This window comes from Branchiostoma floridae, chromosome 18, assembly GCF_000003815.2.
Source record: "Branchiostoma floridae strain S238N-H82 chromosome 18, Bfl_VNyyK, whole genome shotgun sequence".
NCBI lineage: Eukaryota > Metazoa > Chordata > Leptocardii > Amphioxiformes > Branchiostomatidae > Branchiostoma > Branchiostoma floridae.
In genome coordinates, this window is record NC_049996.1 from 16,153,996 (window position 1) to 16,178,526 (window position 24,531).

The 24,531-nt window shown below is 41.2% G+C and overlaps 1 protein-coding gene across 1 annotated transcript; it reads right to left on the minus strand.

Annotated features, from left to right (window-relative positions):
- Nucleotides 1–1,614: 1,614 nt before the first annotated feature.
- Nucleotides 1,615–9,592, minus strand: LOC118405488 (lupus La protein-like). Its single transcript, XM_035804991.1, has 12 exons — nt 9,464–9,592; nt 8,596–8,665; nt 7,817–7,857; nt 7,492–7,557; nt 7,061–7,162; nt 6,561–6,668; nt 6,123–6,223; nt 5,379–5,536; nt 4,619–4,713; nt 4,184–4,289; nt 2,256–2,483; nt 1,615–1,874 (listed from the first exon to the last, which is right to left on the minus strand). Exons 1-12 carry the CDS (start codon nt 9,590–9,592, stop codon nt 1,762–1,764), a joined length of 1,317 nt encoding a protein of 438 aa, XP_035660884.1. The 3' UTR covers nt 1,615–1,761.
- Nucleotides 9,593–24,531: the final 14,939 nt, after the last annotated feature.

A 24,531-nucleotide genomic window follows, 5' to 3' on the forward strand; every position in this document is an offset into this window, starting at 1 on the left:
AGAGACTGTCATTCTCGTATAGGACTGCCATAGCTGAAGCTATAGGGCTGATGAAATAGGGTTTTACCATGGTCAATATTGACAAGACAGAGGCCATATACAGGTATACCAGACATAGATTCAAGCACTAACAACTGACCAGTCCAACTGATCTGCACCTTAGCTGGCGAGTCCGAATCCCACTAGCCAGTAATCTTCAAGCAGATTTACCAGTGGCATAAGATGGTATAACCTGGCCAAGAAGTATAACTGGCCAAAGGGAGTCAGCAGGACACCAGTTACTATCCAAGCAGAGGTTAGGCTCCGGCTGTTTTTTTAAACGTTTTTTTAGTCGTCTTTATCAGGCTTTCTATTTTGTATTTTATCTTCCTGTGTCAAAACATTGGCTGGCGTACTTCAAGAAAAATGACAAAGAGAAAGCCAATAAAAACGACTAAAAAAACGTTAAGAAAACAGCCGGAGCCTAACCTCTGCTTGGAGAGTAGCCACCAGTGGCCTTTGGCCGGCTATACTCCTTGGCTAGATTTGATACTATTATTATTGATACTACCTTATGCCACCGGTTCATCTGCCCGGAGACTAGGTAGCCAGGGCACTGTTTCTACTCTCCTCTTGTGTTTCAGTTGTGTTTCAACATTAAGTACTCAATAAAGTACTATTTACAGACAGGTCACAAATAACATCAGATTCAAGTGAAGATAAAAAAGGTTTTATTCAGATCTGCACAGACAATGTGACAACTACCTGATGTCCCAAAGAGTGGCATTTTGATGCTCCATAGTTTTACATAAAAAAAGGTTCATTGTCTTGTGACTGAGGCTCACATCTCAACAGCATCAATGTGACATGACTCAACATTATCCACTAAAGGGTGGTATGTTTCTGGCATTGCAAAATGTTCAGATCAAGAAGTACAGTTTTTACAGAAACTACAACATCTATGCACAGTTAGTGTTTTTCAACTTGACATACTACTGGTACAAAACACAGCATTTTTCTTATGTTTTTTCACCAGTTTGAGATCAACTGCTTTGAAGTAAGAAATAATGTGTTTAGGCAGATTCTATGGAAGAAAAACTTATGCAAGTTCAACGGAAAATTGTATTTCAATGCAATGAAAAATATGGTTGGATATAAGAGCAAAGGACATTGCCATATTAGGATATACTGACAAGGGCAACTGCCATATAAAGATACACAGATTCTTGCCATATTAGGTAAGGAGCATTGCCATATAAGGTGAGGAGCACTGACATACCACTACACAGTAGAGACTATCGTAGACGTAAAACTTTGGTAATGTCATCACAGTGGAAATTCCACTTTACTAATGAGTAATGGATACAAAACGGCCCTGCATGTAAAACGGCTGATGTATCGGTGGGTTTTCTGACTGACGTATATTTTTGCCGAACACTGATGTTTTCTCTAGTATTTGTAGGAACTAAAAAGAAAAAAATACACTACACATTTTATTCTCCTATAGACTAGCGCTGTCTCCAGGACCCATCTCTCCAATCTAGGATGGAAATTTGGTTGTTGGGATGGACAATAAAGTCGAGAGTCCATCCATAAAATCAGAATTTCATGACATGAAAATTATGAAAATAACAAAAAAAGTATCTTTGTAAGATTAAAATGACAGATATAACAACAAAAACTAACATGGGCTCCCAAACATTGGGTGAGGCAGAAAAAAAACTGGAGACAGCCCTGCCAAAGAGGTACAAAAATAATAAATCCCCTCCCGTCGGCAACGTCTCAGTCTGCCTCAGTCTTCAAGTGTTTCTTGGCGGGCTCGTCCTCCTTGACTGACTCCTCCAGACTTCGCTTGGCCGTGGCAGACGTGGCCTCCATCTTCTGCTGTGGCTCACCTGAGGAGGAAAACAGCGGTGTGAGACCAGCTGATGGATGAACAATGGTATGAGTCAACTGAATGTTCAGGAAACACAGCAGGGAAGAACAGTGGTACATGGTATGATACCAACTGAGGGTTCAGGAAAAAGCATGGAAGAACAACAGTATAAGACCAACTGAAGGTGCAGGAAACAGCAGAAATGGTAGTATGGTACCAGCCAGGGTTGTAGCCAACCTGAAATCATTTTCCGCCCCCTATCAAACACCCAAGGCGCAAGAGGTCACGGAGCTTTCCTAGAGAGGTTTGGGCATGTTCCCCAGAAAGTTTTGAAATCTAGACCCTCTGAAACCCTATTTCCTGCAATCCAGGTGGTCATACCCTTGACCCTATGACCTACCATCACTGCCCTCCCCGTCGCTGTCCAGTCGAGTTTTCTTCCCCTGGAATGTTGTGCTTCTGTCGTTGTCCCGGCTGTCCCGGTCTCCATGGTAACGCCCGCGTCCCCTGCCCCGACCCCGTCCGCGGCCCCGCCCGCGGCCGTGTCCAAACTTCATCTTCTTCTTCTGCTGTCGGACTTTACTCTGGTTCTCGTACACCTGCAGCCAGTGGGTCTTCTCTTCCTCACCTGTAACACACAGGTAAAACACAGGTAACATCAGTACACCTGCAGCCAGTGGGTCTTCTCTTCCTCACCTGTAACACACAGGTAACACACAGGTAACATCAGTACACCTGTAACACACTTCTGCTGTCGGACCTTACTCTGGTTCTCATACACCTGCAGCCAGTGGGTCTTCTCTTCCTCACCTGTAACACACAGGTAACACACAGGTAACATCAGTACACCTGTAACACACTTCTGCTGTCGGACCTTACTCTGGTTCTCATACACCTGCAGCCAGTGGGTCTTCTCTTCCTCACCTGAAGATACAACACAGACGACACAGTTAACTGTTAACTGTCAACTGAAACAACTTGTTCCAAACTTCCATGACCTTGATCCAGTATACATTCTACAAAGTTGACCCCACAGTTGACAGTAACGGGAGGGGTCCAAAGTCCGGTAGGGGTCCAAACTCCGGTAGGATTTTAAAATCCTTTTTGCGGAGATATGCATAAGTGTCTGCACATAATAAGTACAACTTGTTATGGACTAAACCTTGTTGTAAATATCTGAAAAGTCAGAGTGTGTGTCCAAATTGGTAATCCCCAACAGATAACGATTGAAAAAAGTACACATGTTTGACGCCTTCCGAGCATGCTGACGAGCGAACTTATCGAAAACATGGCCCGGGAAACTCTTAAATTATTCATCGTCAAATACGAAATGTGAAAAGATACCACCACAGATGAGAAGGATATCTATAAGACTTCCTAAAGAAGCACAGCTATGCCGTGTCTTTGCTTTTATAGTTGGATAATCGGAGCTAAATTATGCCGCATGTTCACGGCCCTGTCACCCCCGCCATCTTTGGCAATCACCTATGAAGGAAGCCGAGCGAAGCTCAACACGATGGAGTTGGTCAACTCGTCAGTAGAGTACCGATCATTCAAGAAAATCGATCCCTACCGACTAAAGAAATCCTGTAGTCATTTCTGCTGTTAAAAACGAGGTTGAAGCGGGAAATTAAGAAGCCGAAAGTGAAAAAGTGTAATCACAGGCAGATGTAAACAAATGTGCCGCCATTTTGATTTTTGGCGACAGGTTGGTTTCGCCGTGAGAGGTAAACCTTGTAACTAAACGTATTTAAATATGCAGCGTAATTCAAAATATTGCATATATTTGTGACAAAAAATAGTATTGCAGAAGGTTAGTGTTATTTTGCATGCATAGGATGCTTAAAAATATACAGAGATGGCTTGGTTGTTAACTTATCGGAGTTTGGACCCCCTTTTTGTGTTAGAACGTTCCACTGAAACGCAAGTCAAAACCTGCCAATAGTTTCGCGCGCTATCAAACTACAGTTCGGTAGTTGCTGCCGTTAAATGAAATGTATGTCTGCACAGCTTCAATCACAGTTATATGGTTGTTAACAAGATCTTGACTTGTTTTTGATGGGTTCTCAGTAAAATGTACGATGACAAAAGCCATGCGCATTCACTTAGAACAGTAATCGGACATTGGATCCCCCCCCCCGTTACTGACCTACCATGACCTTGACCCCACAGCTAAGTACTGACCTCCAATACATTGACCCCACAGCTTTTCAGTATTGGCTTCCATGACCTTGAACCCACAACAGGTCAGTACTGACCTTCCATGACCTTCAACCAACAGTTGTTTGGTACTGAACTTCTATGACCTTGACCCATGACAGTACTGACCTTCCAATACCCTGCAGGTCAGCTCCTCCCCCTTTAGCGTCACCTTCCCATCAGCCTCCTGGGCAGCAGCAGCCGCAGCGCCTGGCGAGGCGAATCTCACGGTGCCCTGGAGGGGGGAGGGGGTGCACAGGGTCAGCTTTACATGGTGAAAAAAAAAATCTTTACACTCCATCCAGAGGTGTTAAATTTGTCCTGACCACAAATATCTGCGACACAAACAAACACTTAAAAAACCATGCCTACATTTTTCATGGAGATAAAATGTAGGCAAAGTAGTACAGCATTGGCCATCTGAAATGAATGTCAACAGGACACATGTACATGTACAGCTAGGAACTTTGCACACCTGACAACAGCATACCTTGGCAGCTGTATGTAAGAAAGTATTAGCCCACTCATGGTACTTGTGTTACCTGTACCAGCAGTAACTCTCACCTGTGTGTCTCCCTTGTTGAAGTCGATCCACTTGACGTCTCCAAACGTCTGGAACACCTTGGAGACCTCCTCACGGATGGTGTCATCTGGCGCACCTGTGTGAGGGACAGGTGTGCAGATATTTGTCATTACCTTACTTTACTTAGTCCCATCCTAATGCCTGAGGGTCGGGACTATGGTAGCATCCAGTATCAGCCTCCTGTCTCTTGATCTGTGGGTGCACTACCTTGTCATTATTTGCCAACACCCCACAAGCATAATCCAGTACATGGTAGGATACAGAAGTAATAGCCAAATTGAGCTTGAAAATTTACCCTGTAATCTTGAAAAATGGCTTAGGCCAAAAATGTATCAAGGTTAGATAAAGGTCCAAAAAATAAAAATCTATTTTGATTTGACCTATCCAAAAGTATCTCCAAGCAGATGTTGGTGTGGAAGATGTGACCTTTCTACCATATCTCCCGTTTTCTGTCCGCACTCCCAACAAGAAAATCATAGATTGGTCACAATTTTCCCCACCAACTTCTGCTCGGAGAGAAATCCAAAAGTATACAAACAAACACTGCAACACAATTACAGACAAACGTAGTGCTGTAAATGCATTTAAGTTCACGGAGATTTAATTTCGCGGTAGCGGGAAAATGGACATTTTGCAGTGGTTTTAAGTTCGCGGTAACACCTTGCACTGCAGTCTCTTACTGCTGTAGAAAACCACCGCGAACAATTCTGCATTTACGGTACTCTGAACATCAATACATACCTGAGAAGTGGAGAATGCAGCCCTTGGTATATTCCACATCTTTCTGTTTTTCCTCTGCTTTCTTCTTCTCCAACATGTCTGTCTCTTCTTCCAGCTTCTGCTTCTCTTCCTCCTTTTTCTTCTTCTTTTCTTCCAATTTCATGTTGAAGTACTCGTTCCTAAAGGGATATCAAGTTTCATTGGATATCAGAGATATCAAGTTTCATCACTCATTCCTGTTGAGATTATCACTCATTTCTGAAGGGATATCATATTTGATCACTCGTTCTTATAGGGATAAGTTTCATCATTCGTTCCTAAAGGGATATCAAGTTTCATCACTTATTCCTGCAGGGATATCAAGTTTCATAATTTGTTCCTAAAGGGAAGGGGTATCATGTTTCATTGAGTTCTACAGGGATATCATGTTTCCATGAACCATGAACCTCATTATTAATGAACTCACTCATCCTCTCACCTTATCATTCCCTCCCTCTACCAACACCTGCATCAACCATTGATTCAACAATGTTGGGCACATTTGGCCAACTCACCTTGACAATTGTAACTAAACTGTAGCTTCGTCTACACTACAAATACATAAATTTTAATCTTTTCATAAAATTTTCATCTTTCATTAGAGGTAAAAAGTCTTAAAGCCTACTTGTAAAAGGTAAAAAAAGTGTCTTGAAACCTACTTGTAAAAGGTAAGAAAAGTCTTGAAACCTTGTAAAAGGTAAAAAAAAAGAAAGTCTTGAGACCTACTTGAACATCTTCTTGACGTCCTCCCCCTTGTACTGGACTCCTTCCATTTCCACAAACTTCTTAGCATCGTCCAGACTGCCGAAGGTGGCGAACACTGAACCCTGGAGGGGGAATGTAGCAAACCATCTGTTATATTTTACATGATATGACATGTAGCAAACACTTGTCATACATGTATAGAACATGATAGACTAAAATGTTGACTGGGAACGTGGCAATGAAGGTTTCCCACTGTCACAAGTAGTTTTACAGTGAACAAAACACAACTCTAACCTAATCATGTACATAACTGACCAAACTCTACAGCAATGAGTCACTTTCAGTTCATCAAAATGTTACAATAGCTATCATGTCCCCCAAAAGGGAACAACTTTGCCATTCCCTACCTTGTCTATCAGACAAATGTCTTAAAGAATGTCTTAAGATCCTCCAACTGACCTTGAACTCCTTGTTCTCATTACGTCTCATGTAGACCGTCTCCACCTTGCCCTTGTCTTGGAAGAACTCCTGGATCACGTCTAAGGTGTCGTCTTGGTGGAACCCTTTCTGTAAGGACAGACGGCAAGGCATCTTAGAACATCAAGAGGGTCTTAGAACATCAGGGCAGACTAAGAACACCAGGGGGGTCTTAGAACAACATGGGTGTTTTAAAACAACAAGGGGGCCTTAGAACAAGAAGGGGGTCTTAGAACAACAGAAAATAACTTGTATGGGGGTCCAGAATGTTTCTGAAAGTTATCAAGGATTTCAAGAAGTAAGAAACTGTAGACTATCTGGTTCCTCTTGCGCTTGATAAATGTACCGTTATACCAAGGTTTCCACAAAGTTGTGTACTGTTGAACATCCCATATTGTATTGTCCAACTAACATTAGGTAAGTAAACCAAAACAGAACTTACACAGTACACAGTCACATGTACATGAAGGTAAGGTACTTACACAGTACACAGTCCTGGCCTTGTTTTCCGACCTCCACTGCTCTGTGTTTTTGGGCAGAGCTTTGCTGGGGACTCTCCTCACCTTCGTGTGGTCTTCACTAACCTGGGAGAACAACACAGTTAATGGCATAATGTTACAACACGGACGCTATATTCATCAAGTTCATGTATACAATGCTACGTAAGTTTCACTGTAGAAACAGAAATTACTATCAACTCTACTTTACTTCGCTCTTGATATTTTCTTGGGTCCAGTAAGCCCCAAAATGTGTGAGCGCCTGCCGATATAATCTGTTCATTCTTTAAATGGTCAAAGATCCAGTCCACTGATTTTTTCATGTCTGATTTTTTTGGACCAGTTCAACCAGAAAAAATGGTTTTGTACCGGTATAAGCTGTAACCTTATTGTAAAGTGATCATTCTCAGTCTCACCTCCATGAGTTTGCTGGGAGATTTTTCAAGAGCTGCACAGATGACATCATAGTCTTCAGACAGAGCCTGTAACAGAACAGGGGACAGAGTATTAATATATCAGGTAGGGGTTAGTGGGGGACAGAGCCAACTTAGTCTGGTTTAAATTTCACTACTATGATTATGAATCAATGAAGTATAACTTTTTCTTTGGTCTGCAGACTCCCAAATTACAACACCTGCTGTGAAGGTAACTCATCTCTATACACAAAAAGCAAGAAGCCTGGGAACAAGGAACATCAAATTTCTACAGGTACAGAACCTTTGAAGGTCACCTCTAACTCACCTTGAGTCTGTTGAACTTGACCAGAGTCTCCAAAGGAACCCCTTGGAAGTGCAGGGTTAAGGAACATGCACACAGGTGCTGATAAACTGGTAATAATCTGTAGTAAACCCAAATGTCCATAAAATTTGCATGTTGATTTGATGTTTGTATTAAAAGAAGTGTATCCATGTTCACCATCTGGTACACCTGCCCCTTGATACACACCAGGTTTCTAGGCATGCAGCTGTGACATGTAGTGTTAACTCACCATTTAGACTAACTCGTGGTAACGTGCATGCGTACATGAGGAACTGAAGAAGATGTACCCTTAGGCAGACTGGAGAGACGTCTAATGAATGACTCTGAGAAGAATAAACCAGTAGAAATTGCATTCTGGAGTGGTGTCAGTGATTGGAACTCTACCAAAGGGTACAAGCACAGTTCAAGGAGACACAATGTGTGACAGCAGCAGTATTTGGTTTACATGAAAAACCCTCTGCTTACCTAACTCTTGATTCTGGAGGCCTGAATGCTATAGAAGTCTTTGAATTGTTTCTACTACTATTTCTCATATTGTTTCCTTCTACACTTGTTGTTGTTGTTGTTATTATTTATCATATTGTTTCCTTCTACCATTGTTGTTGTTGTTGTTGTTGTATGTAATGTTATGTTTGGTTGCTAAAGACATATATTGTGTGAAAAGCAAAGAATAAAGTTCCATCAATCCAATCTTTACTATTGGTAGTTAAACCATTAGAGTGAATCCGGTATGGACAATTGTGAACTGTGTTGAAGGATACAGCCTTCGTCTTTCTTGATCTCTCCCTGCAGGAAGCGATCTCGGGTCAGGTTGTGGTCCCCGAAGTAGTACTGTAGGATGGGAGGAGAGATTAAACAGAGATTAGCAAGGATTAACTTTTAAACTGCAAACAGGAGAGAAGGCGTCAGTCTGTTGTGTCCTGATCTTTGCTCTTCAACTTCAAGTGACATACCTGCAACTCTCCCAGTATTTATCTAGCCTAGACTTGTAATACTAGTACTATCAGCTGCAACTTCTGTGTCTGGTAAATAGTTCCAGTTGGAGACAGTTCAAACACTGATTAAAGTACCATATTATTATAACTATTGACTGATAATTATAACTAAGGCTGAGGAATTTTTGGGAAAAGACATACATTGGCACTGGTGGATCAGAGGTTTGTTTTGTGGTGTTGGTTTTCACAACAGTCTGTATGATTGATGGTCAAAACACTAATCACAAAGTCCTTGATTTCATCACTCGTTAGCAAGTTTCTTGTATATACAACAAACTTGCTAACGAGTGATGAAGCTGTTCATGGATGCCTCATACTGATATATCTTGGAGTTAAAAAGTCATGTTATAAATTAGCTGTTAAGTTAGAAAGCTGTCAAGTCTGGAAGCCAACTTGTTTCCCAACTTCCAAGCAGTTACATGAAGTACAACAAAGATACCAAAGTCACTTTGAAGAGCCTGCCTCCACAGTGATGTCTTTGTCATCATATATTGGCGTTATGTAACATTCAAGATAGTGTCATGGTTCAGTGTGTAACATCAGGATGATATTTGAGATGTCAAAATGTTCCAGGTCTTTCCAAACTAAAAGTCTTTTAACTAAGAGATTATAATTTATAATATCTTCTGCCCACCTCCACCTGCTGGTAGATTTTCCTCTCCAGAGCAGTCGGTTCTGCGGTCGGTTCCACAGCGGGGGTTTCGGCGTCAGGTTCCTTCTTGGGTTCTGTTTTCACGTCTCCCTTGTTCTCAGTCTCAGCCATGTCTGATCCTTCTGCATAGGGGAGTTATGAAGTATGACATATGGGTAAATCTGAAATTCAGAGCGCTTTTCTCACAGTGATTAAATAAAACATAGGCTATGTGCCTTTGGAACAGTGACTAGTGAGTACCTTATCATATAAACTACGGCTTTGAGTTTTGCTCTTAAATACTATCCTTCACATGTTTATAACTACATACAACTAGAACGATTTCTAGACGATTTCTCCCAAGTTAGGGAGACCGGGAATACAGGATAGCCCTTACTTTTATTCTGTCTTTATACACATATATTCTACTTGTAAATATTACTTTATATGCTAACAAAACCTCATCGCTAAACTTCTTTTTTTTGCTCGGTATTTAGCGGCGAACTCTGGATCTGCGGGCGGGCCCGGTCGGCATGTCGGCCCGCCCACTTTATTGATAATTTTTGCGCGGACTGGCAGCGCTCTTATGTCACTACAGTGGCAAGCTTTATTGAGAAATATAACTGAAGTATATTATTATATGTAACATAGTTTCATAACAGCCTATGTGTATTAATTTGAGATTACAGTGAGCGGCGCACATCCCCGGGCCGACATGCAACATATACCCGCCAACGAGCTAGCACCCCGACGTTGATCGGGCGTTAAATAAAAGTGCCAAACCGAAGAGAACGTTAGAATTAGAGCGACGAGGTCTTGTTTAAATATAAAGTTATATCTAAAATTTGGATATATGTGTGTAAAAGCAGTATAAAAGCAAGGGCTATCCTGTATTCCCGGTCCCCGTAACTTGGGGCGAGTCGGTAGTAAATAGTTGGGGCGAGTTAGTCTTGGGGCGAGTTGACCTGTTTCCAACTAGAACAGCCTACTGGCACCACAAAAATAATTTAGTAATACCGGTAGTAACACAGTGCACGGGGAGGTGGGGTTTACCCAAGAAAAATGTCGGAAAAACATCGGCGCGTGCATGTGGGTATATGATGGTTTTTCGTCGGAATTAACGGTGATCCGTCTTGCCCTTTGGATTTTCGTAGGAAAACCGTATTCCAATGTCGATTTTCCAATGATATAACGGCACTTATCCGATGGACTTTTAACTTCCGACATTAATCTGATGGCCTTCCGACGACAGTTAATGGTTTCATGTCGGGTTTTTTTTCCTACAGAGTTCCGATGCAGGTCACCTAGACAACAAGTTAACAAACGTGGCAGATGGGATTTCCCCGCTTGGATGTGGCCATGGCAACGCCACTGAGTGACGAATAGCTTCTTTATTGGTTACCATGGCTACTGAATGATTGACATCCGTGATCGTCGCGATTTGTTTTGTTTTCTCAGCTGTGGCGTTAAGAATATGAATAATTAAAGAAAAAAAGGTAACTTAAGACGATCACTTTGAACCCAGAAAATGTGGGTTCGACCCCTTGATAGGACATTATTTTTTAATGTTTTCCCGAAGGGCAAAACACATTGGTTTGACCAAGGAGTTTGTTTTGACTCCCTTTTTGTTGCGGTAGACAAACAAAACAAATTCTAGAGTCAGTCTGAAGACAAGCTGGACATCTCCGCGAAAGGTATATAGGGTAGGCCCGAAGGCTTCCCCTGGCAGAATGGCGATCCAGGCGACCAAGCCAAGATAGAGCAAACATCACGCTTCAGATTAACTTCATCAGCGTGAATGACAGCTACCCCAGGTGATGTGGAACACATAATTCATGCACAGAGTTGTCTATGCTCGCATACTTTAGAATGTGGTTTATAAAATGGCCACATTATGTATTTTTCACAAAACTGTTCATAAAGAAACAGATTTAAGTGATTTTGCCAAGAACAATCGCGTATATTTCATGGTGCGTCAAACCCATTCACAAAACATGTTTATTATTAGAGGAATTCAATAAATAAAAATATTTAATAAATTATGTTAATGAGGTCCTGAAAACTCAAGGATGTACACACCACTCGTACTAAGTTGTCTACGCTTGCATACTTTGAATGTGGTTCTTAAAATAGCCATATCATAACCGTTTCACAAAACTGTACAAAAAGAAACTGATTTAAGTGATTTTGACAAGAACAATTGCGTATATTTCATCGTGCGCCAAATCTGTTCACAAATCATGTTTATTATCAGAGCAATTCAATGAATACAAACCTTTTGATAAATTATGTTAATGAGGTCCAGTTAATGAGCATTTTCTATTGCTGAGCCGTCAACCCAGTTGCTTATCATAGATAGATGGACCAAAAAATGAATACCACACTTTCTTGATTAAAGCACCTTTGTTTGGGAAATAAAAATGTTTTCTGACTGATCTGTTATGGACCTCCTACCTTCAACTACTATTGTACTATGTACATGTGCAACATATCTCTTGCGTATGCGGAAACCTTCTGGCGTCTTTCATACAATTTTTGCAGATGATTGCGGGACGTCCAGAATTTTTTTTTAACGTTACGTGTTCTAATTCTGCGGAAGATTGCAGGACGTATTGCGGAAGATGCAAAACGTCGGCAGAAACTTGAAGCGCATTTCATGGCCGTTACCGATGACACATCTTTTATAAAATCGTTATGTCATCCACTTGCGTGAAAATATCTCCATGGCTTTCATGGACCCATTTCGACGCACAGTATTTTTAAACTACGGTGATTCAGAAAAAATACTACCAATTATCGGACAGTGGTTATCTTTTTTTTTATTTACTTAGGATTCACCTGGGTAGATGGGGGGGGGGGGGCGAAGGAGGCCATATATATATAGGATTCACCGCAAAGGCTCATGGAGCCACTCAAACGTTTTGGGTTATAATACTGTATTGTGAAAGATGTCTGTTAACCCTTGACTTAATCAATCAAACAATCAAAAATGGTTAATTAGTAAAACAAAGTACTGGCAGCCAGGGGATGAATTGTGACTTGTTGTACATTAAAATCTCTGCTTACTTAATATAATTAACATACACAATCAATTTCTAGCACGTGATTGCACTTTAAAACAAATGATCTCGGAGAGAATTGCTGTTTAAGTGGATAGTTCATTTAACATGAATAAAAGCATACATAGTTTACAGTTCATAAACATTGTCATTTTTTCTCGTTGAGAAGCCTTAGCATTGATGGTACAGGACTGTTGCGGAATCTTGTAGTGCGGAAGGTAGGTACGGTCAGTGTTTGTGAATTCCGCAGGTTACGGCCATGCGTCTGACCACGGGTTTGCGGTAACAGGTGTGCAGTTCTTTCTGACTTCTGCATACTGGATGCAAACCTTCGGCAGAGGTTGGTTCTTCTTTCCTCCAGTGTTTCAGGCTTCAAGTCCGCACTGTTGCAGGGCTGATGAGTAGTCAGTGTAGTGTCGCCCGAGGATTGTTCGGCAGGCGCGTCTCTGTACAAGTTCCAAGGTTGCGGTCTGTTTGCTTGTAAGACTGTTGTGGTACACTGGTGCACAATATTCCAGAATAGGCCTGATAAATCCACAGTACACCGTTACCAAGTCAGCCACCGGTAGTCCGAACGTCTTAAACAGTTTCAGATTGTACCCATGGGAAAGCAAGTCCGAGGAAGCTTATTCCATAGCGATGTCAGGTTGATCCGTTTTCTACTCGTATGGTCTGGCCAATGCATGCTTGACTTTGTCTTTTTTATCAAGTGATAATATCCAGTCTATTATCTTGTTAATAACTATAGTCTGTGTGGACTGTCTTTGGCTGAGTTCATGTTAACTTTCGAAACGTGTTAGTTCCTAGATTAGTGTTAGTATTAGAGAGTTAGTGTTAAAGTGACAAAACAAACTTTTGAGAAAAACAGTGAAACATTAATAAATCAACAGGAAATCAAACTCAACAGGAACAAAACGGATAAATTTATCAATAGATAATATAAGATAAATCGGTTCTTCCGTGACAGCACATCTCCATCCTCAAACTTTGACGGTATTGACAAACCTGAAGAATGGGAATACACGACATTAGTCATGATCAACATAATGCACTGGTCAACTAGCCACCGAAAGTGACAGTGGTTTCAAAAAGTGGGCATCCTAAAAAAATTGTTAAATTACCCTAGTTAAAAAATGTAACATAAAAGGAAATATGTAATCAACAAAACAGTATCAACTCTGTAGCTCGTTTATTCATATCGAGATATTCCTACATTATCCTGTTAATCGGGGCCTGACGCCTGTCATGACCTCAAGTGACCTCCAGTCGGTGCGTTAAAACCGACACATTTCCAACATCTATTGGGAACGCATCGGAAGACTGACGGAAAAACAATGGGCGGGCGCCATTGATTTGGCCTGATTTCTGGATTTCTGTCGGATCCAACATCGGAAAATCTGAATTTGAAAATCCGACACAAATCTTACATAATTACGTTACCAACCCATTGACAATCCGACCTCCCCGTGCACTGTGTAACAAGTCCACAAATTATGCCTGAACATCATTGTACTGTATGTAAAGACATAAGTCTACATAAACTTTCATTCTATTATTTGTTAAATTGTGTTTCTGTCAACATTCAAAAGACCACAGCTTCTACTTCAGGTACAGGTAAAATAACCGTATACTAGGCACAGGTCCGGACCTGTACCTTTGTTACCTGACGGTACATGTACGTTCAAGGATTTGGGTGCATGAGAAACAAAGGGAATGAAAGGCTGAAAATTTATAAGTGGGACGAACACGAGTCTAAAAGTACAATTATGAAAGTATCAACACCCGTGCAACAATCGCACATTTAGTAAAATAACCCCAAAACTAGTGTTACGTTTAGTATAACTTTGGAAACTGGCTGAAACTGAAACTACTGCTTTTACTTCTCGCCAAGTGGGGGAGGGGGGCATATTTTTTTTAACAATTCTGTATTTTACCTAAATAAACGAGAATTCTACCTTATCCAAACTCCCCAGCAAGCCACAAGCACCTTACCTAAACACTTGTCACAGAATCAGCCGCGAATTTCAGCTCAGTCTCGGCAAAACCAGGATAGAGACGTTTTTATTGCGTTTTTATCACGTAATCCGGACGCAATCAAACGAACACATGTGTTAGGGTTTCAGCATCAGGGGCTATGAATGGAGGTTTGGGGTATATCGGAATGCTTCACCTCCGATAGCCCATGATACTGTCAGTTTCTTGTCTTTGATAATGAAACTATCACATGTTTTTTCCGTAAACATAATATTCAAGCGCTGGATTTTCCTTTGAAAAACCGTCCGATGGTTGGTTCTTTGCTACAAGGCAGTACCTAGGAAACTCTATGTGAGACACTGTTAAAGCGTCACTCGGGCGCGTGAAAGGCCCCCATGCGGAATCAATGTGTAACTGCACCAGTACCGTTAGTTTCCAAAGAACGGGTCTAGAATGTACAAAAGGAAGTTGTTAAGTACTTAGGGACCTTCCATATCCTCAACGTGACGTTATATCCAATCGTTTTGCTAGATAATGTCGAAACATTCATGATAAAAAATGTTGGACTCTGAAACCTGACCCCACGCGTGGAATAGTCCATTTTTCAGATGTAGGGAGGACAGCAGCATAGGTTAAGTTCAAATATTAACAATTGTACGGACTGGGGCACAAATGTATGAGTAATATTTTATAAGAAGATGTGCAGTAGTATTGAATTCATTTTGATGCGTATAGCAAACTTGTGTGGGTATTGATAACATATACTTTCTCGTTACACCCCTAATACTGAATGGCATTGCCCTCTGGCGGAAAGCGGAAATAAAGTTCCCGAAGTTTGCGGACATCTTGTGGAGATTCACGGCAAAAAGTAAGTAAACATGAAGGTCTGCGCACTTTTAAGGATTTTATGATTCGTCAGGATTGTCAGGATTATGTTCTTTGTCGGGAAATCCATGTTGAAAAACTTTTGCCGTTGCAGTGACGTCCAATTTGAAAGTCGTGAACTCAATTATGTGCTTGTTGATATATTTGCTCTAAACTTCTGCCGTACTCTGAGTACACTGAAAACCTTTCATTAGTAACTTATTCATGTACTTCTGCAAATCTACTAAGTGATTTCGAAATGTTAAGGTTTCAAGTTGAACTTTTCCCAAAGGGCCTGAAATCAGACTTTTTTTCGATTAGAAAATACAGCTTTAAGAGTAACGTTAGAGTACAGTAGAGTAGAGTTGTTCCAGCCCGGTAGGAGTGTCCACTCCAGTTTAGAAAATTATATCAGGGTCACATTTTTCTGCATAGGAATTTTGTACTGCACATTTTTACCTTTGCCAGAATGGCAAGGTTATGTTTTAGGCTTGTACGTCTGTCTGTCTGTCTGTCTGTCTGTCGCCAGCATAACTCGAGAAGCCTTGGATGGACCCTGATGATATTTGGTAGGTGGGTAGGGGTCGGGAAAATGAAGGTCAAGTTCGATAATGGGTCCCCTAGCGGCTTGCTATGGTACTACAGCGGAAGCTCAATTTTTGATATCTTGTGTTCTGGACACGCAGTGGTCATGATTTTTGAGTGGTAGATAGCCCTTGGGGCAGAGAGTAATTGCTGTGAGTTTGGGCCCCCTAGCAGCTCTATTAGAACTGCAGGTGCCGGTTTCCTTTCAAATTTTGGACAAGAATAACTAGAGAACGTGTTGACGGATCGTCATAATTTTTAGTATGTAGATAGAATGAGTGATGACTTACACAATGAAATACTACTTATGCAAATAAATCCTCTGCATTCCCTGATAGGACTTTCAAACTTGACACATTTGTAGCTGGGAAAGAGAGAAATGTTAACACATATTAATTATGCAAATGAGGTCATCATTTGCATAATTAGTGAGAAAATATAAACGTGTTGATGGATCGTCAAGATTTTTCGTATGAGATAGCCTATGTGAGAACTTACATAATGAGATACAAATCATGCAAATAAGCAACTAATTTACAGAACATAAATCCACTGCATTCCATGCTAGGACTTTCAAAGTTGTCACATATGTAACTGAGAAAGAGGGCAGAGAGTAAGAGGTGTATGTTTGGGTCCCCAACGTCTTTTTGGAACTGCAGGAGCCGGTTTAGTTTTAGACTTTGAAAGAAAATAAGTCAAGAAGGGATGAAGCGATCATCATGATTTTTGGTATGCTGATAGCTTAGATAAAGCTTGATACAATTTGATGTTAATTATGTAAATTGCGATCTCATTTGTATAATCAATGGCAAAATTTTATGAACCAACTCCAGGCATATAAAGTAAAATGTAATGAGTAACACATTTATGTCTACAGACATCATTCTACATAACAAACCTGGTTTATTTGGCAAAGGTATGTGTTCGTGGAACTCTAGTTTTACATATTTTAGGAGACAAATTTTTTTCTCCGTGCAAATTTTTCCTTTGCAGAAAACCTGTTACCTTTATTACCTCCATGAAATGTCATGGAGGTTATATTTTGACTATCGTTTGTCTCTCTGCCTGTCTGTCTGTCAACAAGATAACTCAAGAATGGATAGAATTGGATTGGTTTCATACTTGGTGTGTTGGTGGGGTGTGATGAAAGATGGAAGTGATTAGATTTTGGGCCCCTAGTGGCTTCCCTTGGTACTGCAGCGCAACTTCCGGTTTTGCTATCCCGTGCTCTGAACAAGCTCATGGTCACAAATTTTAAGTACTAGATAGCTCTTGTGCTCAGGAATAAGTGAACAAAAGTTTGGGCCCCCTAGCTACTAGTTTCGGGATAGCAGGGGCATTTTTGTCAAATATTTCTGAAGTGGATAACTCAAGAAGGGAACAACGAATTTTCAAGATTTTGGTATGTATGTAACGTTACCTTAGACAATTTTGTACAAAATGAAATACTAATTATGCAAAATAGAAGTACATTTGCATAATTAATTAGAATAATCTATCATAGCAGTTTTTTCAATGTACCTATTGTCCCGGACACGATATGGTCTTGACATCGTAGTGGTAGATAGCATTCAGCATCATGACAGAGTGGAGCAAGTTTCAGCCCCCTGACATTTATTTTCAGAACTGTAGGGGTATTTTTTGTTGAGACATTCGAAAGAGGATAACTGCAGAAAGGAATGACGGATTGACATCATTTTAGGCATACAGGTAGCTTAGGCGAAGATGTTCATAATTAATGATATACATGTTATTAGGGATTCATTTGCATAATTAATGTGGAAATAGCATAATTCCATTGTTTTCAATAACTGGACTTAAATGAATGTAACGCATAGATGGAACATAAGCAGATACCAAATATGCTAATGAGGAACTGATTTGCATAATGTATGCAAAAATTGCAAAACCACTTAATGATTAATGATGGGAATTTTATACTTGTGACATGTGTATGTTAGTCAATGATGAACGTCACCATGCATAAATCATGTAAATGTGCAAGTCATCTGCATGAAATTTACAAAAGCTCTAAATATTTCATGGAGGTATGAGGTCGCCAAACTCTAGTTATATATCCCTTTCGACTTCTTAGATGTATTCTAAACCTGGTGACCATGACCTTTTTGTTATGCGTCACTGTGATTATCAAGACTTTGTGATAACTTGTAAATTTCCTATATGTCCCTCAGTCATGATGTATTCTTGCGTGTACTATGATAGCCGAATGTTGAAGAAAAACTAAATTATATACTCCGAGGCTCTTTGGTTACTGCATCTTTGCATGTCTAAAATTATGTTCCTGTCCCCATATGTGTCCACATACTTTAACACCCACCTGTTTCAGGTGTTGAAACCATGGGTACCTGACACCTGAACAAGTCATCATGGCTGAGGGCCAATGGCAAGGTCCCACAGGTAAGATTTCACATCCTATCTTTCAAGCATGAAATTACTATAATTACAAATCATAATCCCTTGACATATATTTGTGTGTCGTTGGGGCACCATGAATAGTCAATCCACCATCCTCCTCCAAAAACTGTGTCTTCCACTGCAGTGCTCTCATAGCTTCAGCTAGGCTCAGTCCAATCAATTCTTTTTGGGTTGGCGGAAACGGCTGCCCGGTCGGTCGGCGGAAACCGCTGCCCTGTCCGGTCCGGAGGTTGGTTTTGGGGTTTTGAGTGTACCAAATGTAAACAACATGGCTTGCTGTCGCAACAGTAATTTAGGTGCATTTCTTGTGTAGGCTGGCCCTACGTTGAACAGTAGTACTAATATCGTAAACATTACCGTAATTACCGTAATAACGGCGTGATTTTGATCTTATACACGTTTGCGGTAACCACCAGATTTCGGTGATGTCATGATCAGCTCATTAGCGCTTATAAGGTCGATAATGAGCCACTTGTACTCACCGTAAGAACTGATTTGCGCCTTGATTTTTTTTGCGAAAATATTATCCCCAACACTAGTTTTATATTTATATACTCTGAAACAAGAAAACTGTAGGTTAGATTGATTGGATTGTGTAATTCATCGGAGGTTTTCGGCATTCCATGCGGCGCACATTAGGTCGTTGACCCCGAAATACGCAGCGTGTGGACACGTGGATATGTGTGAGGCGCTTCTAATAGGGGACAGTAGTAAACTTTATTATTACTTGCTCTGGAATAGCTTTAGGCAAATAAGATGTGGGCATTGATCAGAGTATGAGTCATTCGTGTTGAAGATTAATTGCTAATTTAAAATATTTTCTCGAGTCGACCATGGCTACGTTGTTTATCGCGGTGCTATTTGGGCTCCAACCGCTCTGCCGATCTGGGACTGGATGGGATTCTGCTGACTTTTAGTACTTTGGCCTCGAACATATTTTGTTAAATCCTTAGTTAAATCTTTATTATCTGCAGGTTTTTTCATTTCCGACATGTGAGAAAATTGTATCGTGATCAATCAAAGAATTGCAGTTTCAGGCTGTTTGATTAATAATAAATTATGTTCTCATTAATATTCCGTGTTCAAAAGATGAATATTCTTGATATTACCGACTGCTCTCCACGTAATTACAATCGTATTTACAGCATGTACACGATTACCGTCGTCTAGGGCTGGGTACCGGTACAGAAAATTCAGGTCCAGGTCCGGTTCAGGTCCAAAGGATCAGGTCCAGGTCCGGACCTGAACCTGGACCTGATTCAGTATGACTCATACCAATTGTCCATTTCACTACAAAGAAATCTGTTTGGCGGAGTATTAGACTTACACTGGCGTTTTAAAATCCTACAACGCTAACTGCACCTGTACGATTGACTGTAAACCTTGATAGAAATTACTATAAACTCTACTCTACTTCACTCTTGTCATTTTCTTCCAACTGCAAGCGCCAAAACGTGTGAATGCCTGATAAAATAATATGTTAATTTTCTAATCGGTCCAACATCCGGTCCACCTAATTTTTTCAGGTCCGGTTTTTCTGGACCGATCCAATAAGAAAAAACGGTTTTGTACCGGTACGCTGCCCTACCGTCGTCGTAATTTAGATACAGAATATTACCAGCCGTTTTCCAACCGAAGCCCCGTCCAAAATTTCGACACGCAGTTTTGTATACGTTTATTCTACGATGAGTGTATGTTTGATAGTGAGATTACAATATATTAATGCTTTCTGCTGCAAGGAGACGCAGCTGCACTAGATACCTTACTCTGCTGTATGCAATACTCGAAACCCCAAAAAACAACCTCCGGACCGGGCAGGGGTTAGTTGTATTGTCCCTTGTAGTATGGTGTTTGCAAGTACTAGTCCCGATGACTATTTCAGATACATGTATGTAATATGCATCTGCAAGGAAGTTTGACATGTCCATGACATGACTTCGGTGATGGCCAGGGGGGAGTGACACCTTTTAGATTCATTGCTAGTGTAACAGTGGTGTTCAAATACCGCCTATCGTCCTTGCCCAACAGCTCTTGAGCTTTGGTGGCAACAGCGATAGCGGTCATGACTTGTAATCCGCCGACCCGAGTTCAATCCCCGGTGTCGGCATGGTTGTTTTCTTTCTGTTCTTACTCGCCCCTCTCAATTCTACAAGCCGATGCGGAACTGCTGGAGGAGAAACCGCCCTCTGCCGAACCGGAGGTCACCACTGCCCAGGCCGAGGAGGACGTCTACGAAGCCATCAGCGATGACGAACTGGACGCCATGATGGATGAGGAGGCCATGAAGGAGGCTGACCAGACTGACTCCAAGGAGGAGGAAAAACGGGAAGCAGCGGATGTGCCACACTGTGAGTAACAGTCTAAGATGTGCCACACAGGGATGTCAATCTCGGAGATTCGAGGACGAATCTTGAAAAGAAAAGGGGGAGTAGTGTAACAGTGGTGTTCAAATACCGCCTATCATCCTTGCCCAACAGCTGTTGAGCTTTTGTGGCAACAGCGATAGCGGTCATGACTTGTAATCCGCCGACCCGGGTTCGATCCCCGGTGTCGGCATGGTTGTTTTCTTTCTGTTCTTACTCGCCCCTCTCAATTTCTACACTACTAATAACTTGTAAAAGTGTGATAACTTTTTTTTACATTGCTTTGCAGATGTTGAAAAGTACTTCTTTTTCATCAAGGAAGAGGTCAGCTCAAATTGGAAGGACCTGGCCTTCCATCTTGGATTCAAGCGAGCAGACAGGGAGAACATAGCCAGTACAAACCGAGATGACAAGCATCGCTGTATAGCCCTGTTGGAGGAATGGCACAATCGCAATGGAAAGAAAGCCACCATAGAGATCCTGATGGAGGCTCTATCTGAGGCAGGGTTACAGCGTACTGTGGATGGGCTGAAGAACAAATATCCTGGTAAGAATGATAATCATTGTTCCCCGAAATCTATTTTTCTATTACAAAATAAGACAGTAGCATGGGGAAGAAAATTTGTCTTTCACATGCACATTATCCGACTGCTGCCTACCCCTGTGTCAGGGATCCCAGCAGCAGATGATGGATACTACTACATTTGATGATACAACACATTAGAATTATAAGATAGCAGATGTAAACACCCCTCCAGTCTGTGTATCTGTATCTATACAGCCGGTATAACCACCCTTGGGTGTAACACAGCTACAAAGTTATAATAGCCATGAATATTACATATTGTGTGCTCTAAGAATCTGTACTATATATAGAAGTAATACAATCTCTTCTCCACCATACCTGAGTTGAGCACGTCTTATAAGTCTTCATATTAAGTCTTCATATATTTAACTCTATTTTTCACCCAAATTGTCTCAACACCACAAACGGCCAGAAAGGACTAATTATAAAATCTGGCCTGATATGTGCAGTGTACACATGGCAATGGTCTTATATGTGATGCCCTTGATACATTACCTAAAAAACTATGTACATGCTGTAACATTATAAATGATAAACTCTTACTATATTCTTTGAAGTTATTATGCTAGCTTCAAGATAGAAGGAATTTCTGGCTGCCACATGGTATTTTCTTTGTTAGGGATCTCATGGAAAAGTTCTTAATACCATTTTTAGCTCAATAGATGACAGGACGATATGACAATAGAAACAATTGGTTCATAAATAAATAAATAAATAGATTATAGCATAAGAAAAACACACTCAGAAAAACAATTCAAATAAAACATTTATCCGAATAAAAATTTTCTATCCGATCCAAAATTGTGTTCACACTGCTCTTCGGCAATCTGATTAGTGCACCCTCAGTCTTATCCGAATAAAACATTAGTTGCGTTTCACGGACATATAGCTACATGGCGCTCCTTAAAGGTCACAGGTTGAGGTCAAAGTGAGGTTCTTAACTTTGTTCCTGCACTGGTCGAGGGATTTCTCAACTCCGTGCTCCACCATTCCTTTGGATATATAAATGTCCGTTCTTATATGGACTTTCCCAAGCTTTTTCTGCGTCTCCTCCCGCCCCCAGATGGAATTGAGCAGCTTCATCTGTTCCGGCATCCACTTGGCGAATGATGAAGATTTCCTTTTGGTCACTTGCAAGTAAAACTTGGCGAAAAATACTAGCTGAAAACTACAAAGTGATCTGGTGCGTGTTGTGTTGCATGTCCTGCGCGATGCAAACTATGACCCCAAGTTCACAGATGTATGATGTCACACCCCGAACTAGCGGAATCCTATCCACTTGCGCGTTCACACTGCCGAATCACACAAATCGGACTCCCCGCAGCACAGTTCTATCCACTTCACCGAGGTGGATTGCGAAGGATTCGTTTCCATGAAATCCACTGCATGCCAAAACTTATTCGGATAACTTTATCAGTCTTAGATACAAGCACGTATTAATTGCAGCTTGTAACTATCTTGAAACGAGTGGAATAACTTGAAATACTCAAGACTTGCTGCATGCTTGTATTTCATAAATTGCAATAGACTATACAGGGTGACTGAGCTTGTGGTTTTTCCTGACCAATATTGTCTTGTTCAGGCATGCATTTCCTTTCACCCCTCATATCCACCTCCAGAACTGCGCAGTCCAGATTCAGACCTTACTGTGCGCCTACAGCTGGGCCTGATGCGACAAACATGGGCTCAGCCAGGGGACATCGAAGGACAAATCGAAAAACGGATCGTAGAGCTGGAGCAGGAACTGTTTACTGCAGAAGTGTTGACGGACGAAGAGCGCTTCGGGAAAGCACATAAGGCCTTCCAGAGAAGCAAGGCTCTTCTTATGAACACAGTTGTTGGAGGAGGGGTAAGTAATTTGGTGACTTACATGTATGTGGTGGGTTTTGGGTGATTAGCCAGTGTGATTCAGTACTTTTATAGCAATTTCTAGCAAGAACCAATCAGACTAGGCTGCTGACTGTAGAAATTAACTGGTACAAATGACTAAACACTGTGTGAATTGTCATGGACACGCTTGCAGAGAAGGTCAGCAGGACTGGCGCCACGTTGTTATCATTAGGTCTACAAAAATTTATGTCAATACATGTATTAGTCTTTTTTCACTTAAGCTTAAGACGTTCCAGATAAATTTGGATCTCGCCTTTACAGACCAAAGTAGCACGGCCTGCCGGGCAGTCAACAGTTGCAGGGCCTTCTCATGAATTCTTAGGGATGTTGGCAAAAGAGGGTGAGCTACAACACTTAACGGTCATGCACGTATGCTACAGTGCTTATACAATATATGCAGTAGTTTGATCGATATAAAATACCAGTCAGTTTATCATTCCACACACAATGTACTTGTATCAAGATCGTTAATCAGACATCAACTATATGTACGATGAGCAAGTCATCAGTCCTTTGAATTATGAAATTACTATACAGATCATAATCCCTTGACCTATTTGTGTGTCGTTTGGGCACCATGAATAGTCAATCCACCATCCTCCTTCAAAAATTCTGTCCTCCACTGCTCTCATAGCTTCAGCTAGGCTCAGTCCTGTCCATTCTTTTATGTTGTCTTCCCACATTGTCCTCTGTGTTCCCCTCTTCTGATCACATAGTCTTTATAGCAAATGCCCACAAACGCCCACTCTGGAGAAGTCCGCGCTGCACGAATCTCATATTTTTTGCCTGGAATATGTCCTCTTTGTGCTCCCATGTATTAATCCTGAGTTTCAAGTCAATCCATTGATGCGAAGTGATATAAATCAAAGTTAACGATTGTCGATGGTCTTTTTAGCGAACGCCCAGAAAAAAGTATTTTTAGCGAATGCCGACTATATTCACAAAAATATCGGCCGTCGCGATTATTGTGTTTATCAGTCTTAGATACAAGCAAATATTAATTGCAGCTTGTAACCATCTTGAAACGAGTTGAATAACTTGAAATACTTAAGACTTGCTGCATGCTTGTATTCATAATTGCATAGACTATACAAGACTCATAGTTTGTGTTTTTTACTGGCCATTTGTGTTGTTTAGGCATGCATTTCTTTTCACCCCTCGTATCCACCTCCAGAACTGCGCAGTCCAGATTCAGACCTTCCTGTGCACGTTCAGCTGGGCCTGATGCGACAAACATCTGCTCAGGGGCAGGCTGGGGACATCAGCAAAGAACATATCAAAGAACGGCTCTTCGAGCTAGAGCGGCAACTGATT